Source organism: Xyrauchen texanus, chromosome 49, assembly GCF_025860055.1.
Source record: "Xyrauchen texanus isolate HMW12.3.18 chromosome 49, RBS_HiC_50CHRs, whole genome shotgun sequence".
Lineage (NCBI taxonomy): Eukaryota > Metazoa > Chordata > Actinopteri > Cypriniformes > Catostomidae > Xyrauchen > Xyrauchen texanus.
This window is the reverse complement of record NC_068324.1, coordinates 25526058-25541354: the sequence shown is the minus strand read 5'-3', so window position 1 is coordinate 25541354 and position 15297 is coordinate 25526058. Positions and strand designations below refer to the sequence as shown.

The 15297-nt window shown below is 31.0% G+C and overlaps 1 protein-coding gene across 1 annotated transcript in view; it reads left to right on the top strand.

Moving 5' to 3' along the window:
- The window catches only part of LOC127640074 (WW domain-containing oxidoreductase), a 329961-nt gene that overhangs the window by 119251 nt on the left and 195413 nt on the right, over positions 1-15297 (top strand). Inside the window, exon 7 of the mRNA XM_052122463.1 lies at positions 13484-13669. Coding sequence (XP_051978423.1) covers positions 13484-13669 — 186 coding nt within the window. The remainder of the gene's footprint in view (positions 1-13483; positions 13670-15297) is intronic.

Genomic DNA, 15297 nt, shown 5'->3' with positions numbered 1-15297 from the left:
CTGTCACACAGCATATGCTGCAAAGTGAAGTTGATTGTCTACGATGTGTAATTCTGGCAAGCGTTTGGCGAGTATCGATTGTTTGTGGATATAGATTCCTCACTTGAGGCCTGTTTACAAGAGCGACACAAATTACAGATGGAAGTTGTTGGCAAAAAAATCACCATAACTCAAATTATGAATTTATATTTTAAATAGCAACAGGTCTGATTCACATAGTAGCTTATTCTGGCCAAGAACCACCCACTTAGATTGGAAGAGAGGATTTGACTGACATTTAAATAAGCCAACCAGTTTGTTTTGTTTCTATGTCGTTTTAGGGGAATGCCAATTATACCATAAAATATGAGTGTATAATAAGATTGTAAATATTTGCTCTAATGATTCGGTTCAATTACATTTCTTTACTGATTACAATGTATCGTAAAATCTACGATTCAATTAAATCTGATTTGATTAAATTATTTTGGAACGAGATCATTATTTTAAATAATATGCAGATAAAAGATTCAAATTTTTGTTTTTTAAAGGGATAGTTCATGATATTCCATGTGTGTGACATTCTTTCTTCTGCATAACACAATTGAAGAAAAACAGAAAATATCTCAGCTCAGAAGGTTCTTACAATGCAAGTGAATGGAGATCAGACTTTTGAAGCTCCAAAAATCACAGACAGTCAGCATAAACATCATCCATACGACTCCAGTGGTTAATGTCTTCTAAAGCGACACAATGGTTTGATGCGGTGTGAAATTCGGTTCGAAAAAGATCAGTATTTAAATACTTTTTACTATAAATCATTGCTTCCTGTCAGCAGCAAAATTCACATGGTCTCTCATGTGAGGAATTTAGGTTGGCATGTTACCGACGTGATCTCATGTTCTCCTCTCGGTTGATACATCCAGGATAAGCACACAAATGCACCATTGTGAAAAACAAACAGATACAAATACAGATCTAAACCAAAACAAATGAAGCTTCCCTACAGAGTTCCTCCTACTCAGTTGTAAACAGCACTGCTCTTCAGGCTGTGTCGCAAGTGCGTCAGTTCTCATGTGAATATGCCAACGCTAAAATGTTTCACTGCTACTTATTGATTTATAGTTAAAAAGTACTTAAATATTTATAATTTTCGCAAACAATAGTGATCGGTCTGTGATTGTTGGAGCTTCAAAAGTCATATCACTATCCAATTTCATTGTAAGAACCTACTGAGCTTTGTTCTTCAAATGTGTTCTGGTGATGAAAGAAAGTCATACACCTGGTGTATCATGATGGTGAATAAATGATGAGATCATTTTCTTTTTTGGGGGGAACTGACCCTTTAATTTAGCACACATGTGCACAGACTTGAGCTCTAGAGTCACAGATGCATTCAGGACAAAGGAGGTTTAGCTGATGTATGTAGCTGCATGTATAAACAGAAAAGTAACAATAATACATTTTATGAATGTTAAGTGAGTTCTATTCATGGGGAGTATGGGGTAAGTTACTCAAGTGATCCACTTCAATTTATTAGTTTCAATTCCTTTAACGTTGTTGTTAGATTACCTTTCTGATTACTTTGTCGAAAAGGTATCCTGTTACTAATAATTTTCACAAAAGTTGTTTTTCCAATTAACAAAACTATTGAATTTGTCACAGAAACACAGATGTACATTTTAGCATAATTCATGTTTTAAATGTATTCTACATAAATAATAATATGTGGAACTCAAGTAATGCACTGATGTACTAACTAACAGTAATTCACTTTATTGAAAGTCAGTAATCTGTTTACAGTCATTTAAAATGTAATGTGTTGCACTACTAAAACAATTATTTGATTATTAACTAATGTCTTTGTAATCAGATTAAACCCAACACTGTTTGTGGTTAAACTGTAAATAAACTAAGAAATAACACATGTTGTAGAGATATAAAATCAATATAAGCATACTATTTCATAATTGAGGAAGAAAGGCCCTAGTAACCACCCAGTACACCCTAACAACTGCATAGCAATGTTTTAGGAACCACCCATTACACCCCAAAACTCCTTACCAGCCATCCAGAACACCTTAACAATGCACAAAAACAGCCCAGAACACCCTAACAACTGCACAGCAACCAGACAGAACACCCTGTCCACCACCCAAAACACCCTTACAGTGCACTAAAACCACACAGAACACCCTTACAACCACTATACTAATATATATATACTAATACTAATCCCTAGTATTGCACTTAAACCACCTACAAATCCCTAGCAACCACACTAAACCACACTATCAATGCACTAAAACCACCCAAGAAACCCTAGCAACCACACAGAACACTTTTCAATGCAAAGTCAAATGGACACAAACAGTTATGAATAATGACACCGAAAGATAAACTCAGCGGCATTCACTTTCTTCCTTTATAATGTTTTTTTTCTTCAATCTCACATACTCCACGTCTGTTGCAAAAGCACTCGTGTAATCTCTGATGTATCTGTTTCACATTGAGTATTAATTATTGTATTGATTTAAAAATATTGAAATCAATGTAACAAAATGTCTTTGTCAGATAGATTGTGATGCATTGAAACACTTTTACACCCCAAGTGTATAAAGAAATGAAATAGTTTCTTTAAATAGGGTCAGTTTGGATTTCCTGTTGGCATCTTCTGGAGAAAAGGTGCTTATGGTAAACATCTGCAGCGTTCAGCTGGGGAAGCTAAAACACAGTAACTACTCATTTTCTCAAAATAGAGTTATGACCAAAATCAGGTCTCGTAGACTATGATATGTCCTGTGACAGATGGGCTTAGCTCAACTATGCTCAGATTCAGAGAAAATGGAGTGTGGGAATTGATTTTGATAGTACAGCGATTGTATTCTCATATTTTATTGTTGGTGTATTTACTGTTTTTGTTGGGCAGAATAGTTTTTTTACCCCAATGTGCCTCTGGTAATGACTGCACGATTGTGGGTGCTGTCTGTTTACTGTTTAACACTGTTTATATGTGTCGGCCTATTTTAAAGCATCTCTCTGTTAGCCTCACATTTTCTCTGCGGCTCATAAACACGGCCCCTTAATGACGGCCGGTCGGAGAGGAGCGAGACAAAAGCAATCATTCTTTTATGGGTAGAGACTATTCTCAGTTCAAAGGTCATACCCTGGGGGTTCTTTAAAGTAAGTATGGAGCATTATTGCTCCCCGTTCGGTCGTTACCGCCCACCCTCGCCCTGACGTGTAAATTGCACATTTGCAGAAGACCCCCCTGAACGCATTAATAAGTTTAAAGGGAGTTTTTACATTATGTGGGCTAAGCTATTAAAACCATTTGTTAGCTTTTTGCTTATGAGGACACGGCTGGCGGGGGGCCGTCTCGGAGCGAGCGCGTGCCATGAACGTGAGTTGTTAAATCATACGACACAACAGCAAGATTATCATACAAACAACAATGCTGGCTCCCACCGAGACCCATTTCCAAATGGACCAGAGAAATTAACTTTTGATAGAGAGAGAGATTTTCCTTAAGAAGAAATTGTCTTCATTTCCTTCTTATGAAGACTAGTTATGGGCTACGATTGCTTAAAATACCCCCACTGCATCATCAGGGGCCACTTTTTGTTCTTTTTTTCTCTCAACAGAAGAGATTCAAACCACAACTACATTTCTATAATTTTCTGAAGAATATACGAATGTGTTTGACTATTTAAATCTTGATACTGCACCACCATGATTTTAGGGTTATAGTGGAATGCTAGGGTGTTCTGGGTGGGTTCAGTCTAGTGTTGTCACTTTACAAAATTTCAGTAGGCGGTACCTATACCAGTCAAATTGCACGGCTCTCGGTTCCAATTTCGTCACCACAGGATAAATATGCTAATATGGTAATGTCCTATTGAACGCACTCCTTTAGCCTATTTAAAGTTACATTGCAATGTAAATAATAAATCAAAAGATATACATGTTTCCTTCAAGTGTTTCACAATTAAGTATTCATTGCTTAAAGGGTTCTATCATTATTTAATTAACCTCCCGCCATCCCAGATGTGCATGACTTTCTTTCATCTGCTGAATACAAGTGAAGATTTTTAAGAAGAATATCTCAGCTTTGTAGGTCCATACAATGCAAGTGAATGGGTGCCAAAATTTTGGAGCTCCAAAATCTACATAAGGGCAACATAAAAGTACTCCAGACCACTCTGGTGGTTAAATCCATGTCTTAAGCAGTGATATGATAGGTGTGGGTGAGAAACAGATCAATATTTAAGTAATTTTTCCTTCACTTTCTCCTTCTTCTGTATTCACATTTTTTGTGCATATCACCCCCTAGTGGTCAGGGAGGAGAATTAATGATACAAATATAACTTAAATAGTGATCGGTTTCTTGCCCACACCTATCATATCATATCATGTCTGAACACATGGATTAAGACACCGGAGTCATATGGATTACTTTTATGCTCCCTTTATGTGGATTTTGGAGCTTCAAAATTTTGGCACCCATTCACTATTCAGCGGGGTAAGCAAGTATTAGCACACCTCTCCTCAACAAGCCACATGTTTTCAGGTCTCATTCATGTCTGTTGCACTAACTTTCTGTGACGAGTTACTCACCAACATTTAATACTTTGGGTTAGAGGGTTGTTCAAATCACTAATGCTTGCCTTAACAAACATCCCCAATCAAGCTGTTTTGACATGTTCATGTTAACATTATTTACTTTAATTATGAATTTGATGTTAAGAAATGTCTGGAACATCCTTGGTTTCCTGGGCGATACCACAGTCTTCCTGTCTTGCAACATGCCCATGGGATCCGTTATCTTCTGCTCACCAGCGATCACAGACATGTTCGTCTTCCATTACACGCTTTAAAACGGCAGCGTGAAAGTCATAAAGTTTAATGACGTTCTCTCGCAGGTACAATCACTCCCTCTTTTGAGTCCACGCTTCATTTAGTCCCACAGAGATCTGTGTGTGTGTGCCAGGTGCTGTGCCCATGACTGTGAATGTGTCAGTCAGAGGAGGCGAATAGATCTGTTTCTTCTGCTGATGTTCCAGCGAATCGAGTTTTCCAGCAGGGGGTGAACTTTTCTCTGGGCTCCCGGAGGGTCTTGGTGCCCTCTGGGCTATCCTGCGCTGTGCTGAGCAGTCATGTGTGTTTTATTGTGAGGGATGTTGTTTACCCACGTCTAATTGAACAAGAATGTCAGTGAACGCTTTTTAGACATTTGTTTCGCATTTGGCCTGTCATTAATAATACTAATCCCAAAGCACTAAGCAATATAGTGCTTGAAACAAACTTAGATTTTTTTTATAATAAAAAATATTAAATATTAATATAATTTAAATTTTATATATATGTATGTGTGTGTGTGTATATAATAGTTATTATTATTATAATTTATTATTAATATTATTGTTATAAATTTAAACTAGAAATTATTTCAATATTTGTAATGTTAATATTATTATTATTATTATTATTATTATTATTAAATATGCCTGATTTTTTTATAGCCTCATCAAAATGTCATTTAGACATTCAAATACAAAATCTCATGCTGCATGTTCATTGGTCTTCTAAAGGTCAGTTTCATCTAGAACATGTGTTGCTCAGTTTTTGTTAAGGACCTTGTGTTTCTAATGCAAGCACATGTATCTGTGGCCTATGCATGTTACCCATGATCCCATGCGTTTCCAGTGATGCACACTATAGCACAGAACCTGAAGGCATATATGAAGTGCACTTTTTTAATGTCATAGAGAAGACTCATTAAAACAGGGGCATAACAATTCCTCCATTAATTTTCCAGCAACCAGTTTTTAATTAATAGTGCTGGCACTTTTAAATATGGAGTACACAAATTGCCTGTGGGCTTCGTAATTAATTCTAATGGAAGGAATTAAAAATTGGTGGGGTGGATTCAGATTATTCTGCCGTACAGTTGTGGTTTCAGCACCATTGGAGCGACTCTGTCAAAGGAAAGATCTTTCAGGAGTTTCCGGAAATTTCTGCCCTTTCTCACGCTGAAGGAAAAACGTCTGCTAAGATTTACTTTAGAAGAGATTGGATTTGAGGTTTATGTGTTTTGTTTGGTTCTTATCGGTTTAGTTTTGTTCTTATCTGTTTTGTTTAGTTTTGTTCTTATCTGTTTTGTTTTGTTATTATCTGTTTTGTTCTTATCTGTTTTGTTTAGTTTTGTTCTTATCTATTTTATTTTGTTTTGTTCTTATCTGTTTTTTTTTGTTTTGTTCTAATCTGTTTTGTTTTGTTCTTATCTGTTTTGTTATTATCTGTTTTGATTTGTTTTGTTTTTATCTGTTTTGTTTTATTTTGTTCTTATCTGTTTTGTTTTGATTTGTTTTTTCTAATCTGTTTTGTTTTGTTCTTATCTGTTTTTTGTTTAGTTTTGTTCTTATCTGTTTTGTTTTGTTCTTATATGTTTTGATTTGTTTTGTTTTTATCTGTTTTGATTTGTTCTTATCTGTTTTGTTTTATTTTGTTTTTATCGGTTTTGTTTTGTTCTTATCTGTTTTATTTTGTTTTGTTCTTATCTGTTTTGTTTAGTTTTGTTCTTATCTGTTTAGTTTTGTTCTTATCTGTTTTGTTTTGTTCTAATCTGTTTTGTTTTGTTATTATCTGTTTTGTTTAGTTTGTTCTTATCTGTTTTGTTTAGTTTTGTTCTTATCTGTTTTGTTTAGTTTTGTTCTTATCTGTTTTGTTTAGTTTTGTTCTTATCTGATTTGTTTTGTTCTTATCTGTTTTATTTTGTTTTGTTATTATCTGTTTTATTTTGTTTTGTTTTTATCTGTTTTGATTTGTTCTTATCTGTTTTGTTTAGTTTTGTTCTTATCTGTTTTGTTTAGTTTTGGTCTTATCTGTTTTGTTTTGTTCTTATCTGTTTTGTTTAGTTTTGTTCTTATCTGATTTGTTTTGTTCTTATCTGTTTTGTTTTGTTATTATCTGTTTTATTTTGTTTTGTTCTAATCTGTTTCGTTTTGTTATTATCTGTTTTGTTTAGTTTTGTTCTTATCCGTTTTGTTATTATAAGTTTTGTTTTGTTCTTATCTGTTTTGTTTAGTTTTGTTCTTATCTGTTTTATTTTGTTTTGTTCAGTTTTGTTCTTATCTGTTTTGTTTTGTTCTAATCTGTTTTGTTTTGTTATTATCTGTTTTGTTTAGTTTTGTTTTTATCTGTTTTGTTTTGTTATCTCTTTTGTTTTGTTCTAATCTGTTTTGTTTTGTTATTATGTTTTGTTTTATTTTGTTCTTATCTGTTTTGTTTTGTTATTATCTGTTTTGTTTAGTTTGTTCTTATCTGTTTTGTTTAGTTTTGTTCTTATCTATTTTATTTTGTTTTGTTATTATCTGTTTTGTTTAGTTTTGTTCTTATCTGTTTTATTTTGTTTTGTTCTTATCTGTTTTGTTTTGTTATTATCTGTTTTGTTCTTATCTGTTTTGTTTAGTTTTGTTCTTATCTATTTTATTTTGTTTTGTTCTTATCTGTTTTTTTTTGTTTTGTTCTAATCTGTTTTGTTTTGTTCTTATCTGTTTTGTTGTTATTTGTTTTGATTTGTTTTGTTTTTATCTGTTTTGTTTTATTTTGTTCTTATCTGTTTTGTTTTGATTTGTTTTTTCTAATCTGTTTTGTTTTGTTCTTATCTGTTTTTTGTTTAGTTTTGTTCTTATCTGTTTTGTTTTGTTATTATCTGTTTTATTTTGTTTTGTTTTTATCTGTTTTGATTTGTTCTTATCTGTTTTGTTTAGTTTTGTTCTTATCTGTTTTGTTTAGTTTTGGTCTTATCTGTTTTGTTTTGTTCTTATCTGTTTTGTTTAGTTTTGTTCTTATCTGATTTGTTTTGTTCTTATCTGTTTTGTTTTGTTATTATCTGTTTTATTTTGTTTTGTTCTAATCTGTTTCGTTTTGTTATTATCTGTTTTGTTTAGTTTTGTTCTTATCTGTTTTGTTATTATAAGTTTTGTTTTGTTCTTATCTGTTTTGTTTAGTTTTGTTCTTATCTGTTTTATTTTGTTTTGTTCAGTTTTGTTCTTATCTGTTTTGTTTTGTTCTAATCTGTTTTGTTTTGTTATTATCTGTTTTGTTTAGTTTTGTTTTGTTTAGTTTTGTTTTTATCTGTTTTGTTTTGTTATCTCTTTTGTTTTGTTCTAATCTGTTTTGTTTTGTTATTATGTTTTGTTTTATTTTGTTCTTATCTGTTTTGTTTTGTTCTTATATGTTTTGATTTGTTTTGTTTTTATCGGTTTTGTTTTGTTCTTATCTGTTTTGTTATTATCTGTTTTGTTTAGTTTTGTTTTATCTGTTTTGTTTTGTTCTTATCTGTTTTGTTTTATTTTGTTCTTATCTGTTTTGTTTTGTTCTTATCTGTTTTATTTTGTTTTGTTATTATCTGTTTTGTTATTATCTGTTTTGTTTTGTTCTTATCTGTTTTGTTTTTTTTCTTATATGTTTTGATTTGTTATTATATGTTTTGTTCTTATCTCTTTTGTTTAGTTTTGTTCTTATGTTTTGTTTTGTTCTTATATGTTTTGTTCTTATATGTTTTGTTTTGTTCTTACATGTTTTGTTTTGTTTGTATATGTTTTGTTATTATATGTTTTGTTTTGTTTTATCTGTTTTGTTTTGTTTTATCTGTTTTGTTCTTATCTGTTTTGTTCTTATATGTTTCGTTTTGTTATTATGTTATTTTTTGTTTTGTTCTGATATGTTTTGTTCTTATATGTTTTGTTTTGTTCTTATCTATTTTGTTTTGTTATTATATGTTATTTTTTGTTTTGTTCTGAAATGTTTTGTTCTTATATGTTTTGTTTTGTTCTTATATGTTTTGTTCTTATATGTTTTGTTTTGTTCTTATATGTTTTGTTTTGTTCGTATATGTTTTGTTATTATCTGTTTTGTTTAGTTTTGTTTTATCTGTTTTGTTTTGTTCTTATCTGTTTTGTTTTGTTCTTATCTGTTTTATTTTGTTTTGTTATTATTTGTTTTGTTATTATCTGTTTTGTTTTGTTCTTATCTGTTTTTTTTTCTTATATGTTTTGATTTGTTCTTATATGTTTTGTTTTATTTTGTTCTTATCTATTTTGTTTTGTTCTTATCTGTTTTGTTTTATTTTGTTCTTATCTGTTTTGTTTTGTTTTGTTCTTATCTGTTTTATTTTGTTTTGTTATTATCTGTTTTGTTCTTATCTGTTTTGTTTTGATTTGTTTTTTCTAATCTGTTTTGTTTTGTTCTTATCTGTTTTTTGTTTAGTTTTGTTCTTATCTGTTTTGTTTTGTTCTTATATGTTTTGATTTGTTTTGTTTTTATCTGTTTTGATTTGTTCTTATCTGTTTTGTTTTATTTTGTTTTTATCGGTTTTGTTTTGTTCTTATCTGTTTTATTTTGTTTTGTTCTTATCTGTTTTGTTTAGTTTTGTTCTTATCTGTTTAGTTTTGTTCTAATCTGTTTTGTTTTGTTCTAATCTGTTTTGTTTTGTTATTATCTGTTTTGTTTAGTTTGTTCTTATCTGTTTTGTTTAGTTTTGTTCTTATCTGTTTTGTTTTGTTCTTATCTGTTTTGTTTAGTTTTGTTCTTATCTGTTTTGTTTAGTTTTGTTCTTATCTGATTTGTTTTGTTCTTATCTGTTTTGTTTTGTTATTATCTGTTTTATTTTGTTTTGTTTTTATCTGTTTTGATTTGTTCTTATCTGTTTTGTTTAGTTTTGTTCTTATCTGTTTTGTTTAGTTTTGTTCTTATCTGTTTTGTTTTGTTCTTATCTGTTTTGTTTAGTTTTGTTCTTATCTGATTTGTTTTGTTCTTATCTGTTTTGTTTTGTTATTATCTGTTTTATTTTGTTTTGTTCTAATCTGTTTCGTTTTGTTATTATCTGTTTTGTTTAGTTTTGTTCTTATCTGTTTTGTTATTATAAGTTTTGTTTTGTTCTTATCTGTTTTGTTTAGTTTTGTTCTTATCTGTTTTATTTTGTTTTGTTCAGTTTTGTTCTTATCTGTTTTGTTTTGTTCTAATCTGTTTTGTTTTGTTATTATCTGTTTTGTTTAGTTTTGTTTTTATCTGTTTTGTTTTGTTATCTCTTTTGTTTTGTTCTAATCTGTTTTGTTTTGTTATTATGTTTTGTTTTATTTTGTTCTTATCTGTTTTGTTTTGTTCTTATATGTTTTGATTTGTTTTGTTTTTATCTGTTTTGTTTTGTTCTTATATGTTTTGATTTGTTTTGTTTTTTCTGTTTTGTTTAGTTTTTATCTGTTTTGTTTTGTTCTTATCTGTTTTGTTTAGTTTTGTTCTTATGTGTTTTGTTTTGTTCCTATCTGTTTTGTTTTGTTATTATATGTTTTGTTTTGTTCTTATCTGTTTTATTTTGTTTTGTTCTTATCTGTTTTGTTTAGTTTTGTTCTTATCTGTTTTGTTTTGTTTTTTTTCTTATCTTTTTTGTTTAGTTTTGTTGTTATCTGTTTTGTTTTGTTCTAATCTGTTTTGTTATTATCTGTTTTGTTTAGTTTTGTTTTATCTGTTTTGTTTTGTTCTTATCTGTTTTGTTTTATTTTGTTCTTATCTGTTTTGTTTTGTTCTTATCTGTTTTATTTTGTTTTGTTATTATCTGTTTTGTTATTATCTGTTTTGTTTTGTTCTTATCTGTTTTGTTTTTTTTCTTATATGTTTTGATTTGTTATTATATGTTTTGTTCTTATCTCTTTTGTTTAGTTTTGTTCTTATGTTTTGTTTTGTTCTTATATGTTTTGTTCTTATATGTTTTGTTTTGTTCTTACATGTTTTGTTTTGTTTGTATATGTTTTGTTATTATATGTTTTGTTTTGTTTTATCTGTTTTGTTTTGTTTTATCTGTTTTGTTCTTATCTGTTTTGTTCTTATATGTTTCGTTTTGTTATTATGTTATTTTTTGTTTTGTTCTGATATGTTTTGTTCTTATATGTTTTGTTTTGTTCTTATCTGTTTTGTTTTGTTATTATATGTTATTTTTTGTTTTGTTCTGAAATGTTTTGTTCTTATATGTTTTGTTTTGTTCTTATATGTTTTGTTCTTATATGTTTTGTTTTGTTCTTATATGTTTTGTTTTGTTCGTATATGTTTTGTTATTATCTGTTTTGTTTAGTTTTGTTTTATCTGTTTTGTTTTGTTCTTATCTGTTTTGTTTTATTTTGTTCTTATCTGTTTTGTTTTGTTCTTATCTGTTTTATTTTGTTTTGTTATTATCTGTTTTGTTATTATCTGTTTTGTTTTGTTCTTATCTGTTTTTTTTTCTTATATGTTTTGATTTGTTATTATATGTTTTGTTCTTATCTCTTTTGTTTAGTTTTGTTCTTATGTTTTGATTTGTTCTTATATGTTTTGTTTTATTTTGTTCTTATCTATTTTGTTTTGTTCTTATCTGTTTTGTTTTATTTTGTTCTTATCTGTTTTGTTTTGTTTTGTTCTTATCTGTTTTATTTTGTTTTGTTATTATCTGTTTTGTTATTATCTGTTTTGTTTTGTTTTGTTCTTATCTGTTTTGTTTTTTTCTTATATGTTTTGATTTGTTATTATATGTTTTGTTCTTATCTCTTTTGTTTAGTTTTGTTCTTATGTTTTGTTTTGTTCTTATATGTTTTGTTCTTATATGTTTTGTTTTGTTCTTACATGTTTTGTTTTGTTTGTATATGTTTTGTTATTATATGTTTTGTTTTGTTTTATCTGTTTTGTTTTATCTGTTTTGTTCTTATATGTTTCGTTTTGTTATTATATGTTATTTTTTGTTTTGTTCTGATATGTTTTGTTCTTATATGTTTTGTTTTGTTCTTATCTGTTTTGTTTTGTTATCATATGTTATTTTTTGTTTTGTTCTGAAATGTTTTGTTCTTATATGTTTTGTTTTGTTCGTATATGTTTTGTTATTATCTGTTTTGTTTTATCTGTTTTGTTCTTATATGTTTTGTTCTTATATGTTTTGTTCTTATCTGTTTTGTTTTGTTCTTATCTGTTTTGTTTTTATTTGTTATATTTTGTTTAGTTTTGTTCTTATCTATTTAGTTTTGTTATTATAAGTTTTGTTCTGGTCTGTTTTGTTTAGTTTTGTTTTTATCTGTTTTATTTTCTTTAGTTTTGTTCTTGTTTGTTTTTTTCATATCTGTTTTGTTTTGTTCTTATCTGTTTTTTTGTTTTGTTCTTATATGTTTTGTTTCAGAGTTTGTTTTGCACTGTTTTATTATTAGTTAATATTAGTTGTGACTTGTTTAATTAATTTGCACAATTGTTATTTGACTTAATATTACTTTATATATTATGTACAATGCCTCATTGAATTCAGATACTAATGTTTCTTCTGTGCAAATATTCACATTTTGTCATAATAGTAAAGAAATCTAACTGAAATAAATTGATGAATTATGAATAAAAACTCAATATTCAGCTTTTCAGATTTACACAACGTTCAATTACAACGTTTAAGTTACTGAATGTTTTAAATATAAAAACAGAAAACAACTCCCTTAAATGTTTTTTTTGGTTCTATGGGAAGACTTCAGTAAACGGCCATACTTACCACACATATAAGACATTTAACTGCCAATATACAAATTTCAATAAATGTTTTCTTGTTTATTTCAGTTATAATTGACAATTCAATTTTGTAATTAAGACACTTATTTATGTACATGTTTACTCCTGCAAGAGAATATGTTATTATCTCTAATTACATTTCCACCAGTGGCGGCCGCTGGTCCTTCAAAGAGGGGAAGCTCATTTTCGGCCTACATTATAAACTTATTTAAAAGTAAATTCTGCCCTATGAATGAACAAACGAACGACCGAACGCTCTAAAACAAAATATATTAAACTTGGTAAAACTGAAACAAGGAATGTGGTGTATAATTGTGTGAAATGTATTATGCAAATTGACTAGCAATTTCGCCAAACAAATATAAAGAAATAGGTTGCAGCAGTTTGTCTTTCGACTACACTTGAGAAATCCACGATGGGACTGAGCTGAAATAGCTTCAGTGACTTCTTATAGTACAGATTCGCTGTCAATCAAAAGGAGATGCAGTCTTCGACAGATCCTCCAATCATCACGCTGAAGCCCGAGTCCGGGCCAGCCCACTCTCATTCACCCCCAGAGACGCTGAGCGTCCGTGGGCGGGACATAATCGCAGCATTTATCCAATGACCGTCTATTTTCGAGCACTGAAAAAACTGTTCAGAGCAGCCCCGTTGAAGTCAATGGACGCTCGGCTTCAACAGGGAAATGCACTGACGCTACGGGAATGTATGAGAAGTAAATCGAGTCAGCCGACCTGCTATATGTAATGTAGCTGATTCTGAACGAACTCGTCTTCGAGATGAACGTGTTCTAACGTATTTTTAGTCAATAAATTGTTTACACAATAGTACATATTTGACCATTATTTTTTTGACATTATAGGGGAAGCTGAGCTTCCCTTGCAGTCTTAAAGAAATCCCCACTGATTTCCACCTCTCTTTCTCTGTGAAGACTGTTGCACATTCTGGTGTGTAATGCAGCGGTCTGCACACAGCCTTGGATGCTGACAGAGGACGGCCTGGAATCCACATTTCAGATCTGTCATCTGGGTCACTTTCATCTGGTTCAGCTACTGCAAGATGTCATGCGGCACTCTGCTCCGGCTCGAGTCGTGGTGGTCTCGTCAGAGTCTCACAGGTGAGGCATTCAGATATTTCCCATTATCCCCAATACATAGTCATAATCTGTTTTAAGAGTGAGGCTCCATTACATTAACAAGCCCTCTGTGCCACTGAAGAATAATTTACAGTCTCAATTTTCTCTCCCCAAACAGTAAACTCACTTACTTGTTATCAAACTATCTCTCCTGTGGTCCCAGTTACCCCTTCATTTAAACAGTTTATCCTACCCACCCCCCATTTTAATACACCTGATAATGTTCAATGTTTGGTTCTCACCTCATATCGTTCAGTTTCACTGCCTTTAATATGTGCCCTTTGAGCTTACCGTCTGACCTCTGACCCCAGAAGAGATTATATTTTCTAAAGCCTTAAGCACGAGTTAAACCTTGACATGGTTGTACGAGCGATGGAAAGCCAGTCTGAGAATGAAAAAAAAAATAAAAACATGAACAAGGGCTGTGGAAATTGAGTGGCACCGTTTATCTGTTATTATGCTATTAAGTGACAGTACAGAAGAGTAAAAATATGCAAATTGGAATGACATGAAAGTGAGTAAATAATGAAAAAATTTTGATTTAGCTACAGTTACTCCTTTAATACCCAAGTGTGGCACTCCAGCACAGTTCACACCTTTAGTAATATTACGAAGAGTGCTGCACCAGGACAAAAGACGCTTGCAGATGTTGTTGTTTACCCAAGCAGAGACGTACCATGTCAGCAACACAGGCCGCAATGAGTTTGTCATAACAGCGAACGTGATGTTTTGATTGGTTGTCATGTAAGGTGCATAATTAAGAGGTATGTGTTGAATGCGATTGTGGGCGCAGATCCGCACTCGGGGAGGGCCTGTTCATTTCACTTTATCTTGGGACTGTTTACACACACACAAGGACACAGCAGAAATACAACGGCTTGTGTTCAGGGGCTTGTCAAACATCTGGCTTTTAACGTCTTAGTCAGGGCCAATTATAGAACATCATGTCGTAGCTTTGATTTGCATGAAGCCAGGCCTGCCCTGCCAAAGCTCATTTACTTCAGTTCTCCATTGACTATTCCCGACTGTTAAACTTTGTTAACATGGTTATCAGTAGTTTAATCGGACTTTAAAGTCAACATTGAATCAAAATCGACCCTGTTTACTTAACAAATGCACGTTCCTGAACTTGTTCTGTACAATTAATTCATAAATAAAATAATAACTTGCTTCGCATATAAAACCGTTTTTCAACTGAAACTATCCCTTCTTACCTTACATGCTGTTAAATTATGTACTATATTTGATGAAGGACACACTTCTCGGCCTGTAAAACAGTACGTTATTTAGTGCGAGTGCAGTAGTATGAATAGATTCCGTACATACTTTATCCATGGACGTGGGTATTGACCTGTGACCCAAATAACAACAACTGCAAATGTAATATTGATATATATATACACACACTACTGGTCAAAAGTTTTGAAACCGTTGAGTGACTTGGACCAAATAATAAAGAAAAGCAGCCAATAATTTCCCAATATAGATGGGAACTCCTTCAATACTGTTTAAAAAGCATATCAGGGTGATTCCTCAAGAAGTTGCTTCAGAAAATGTCAAGAGTTCATGTCTGCAAATTCTAGACAAAGGGTGAGTACTTTGAATGATGT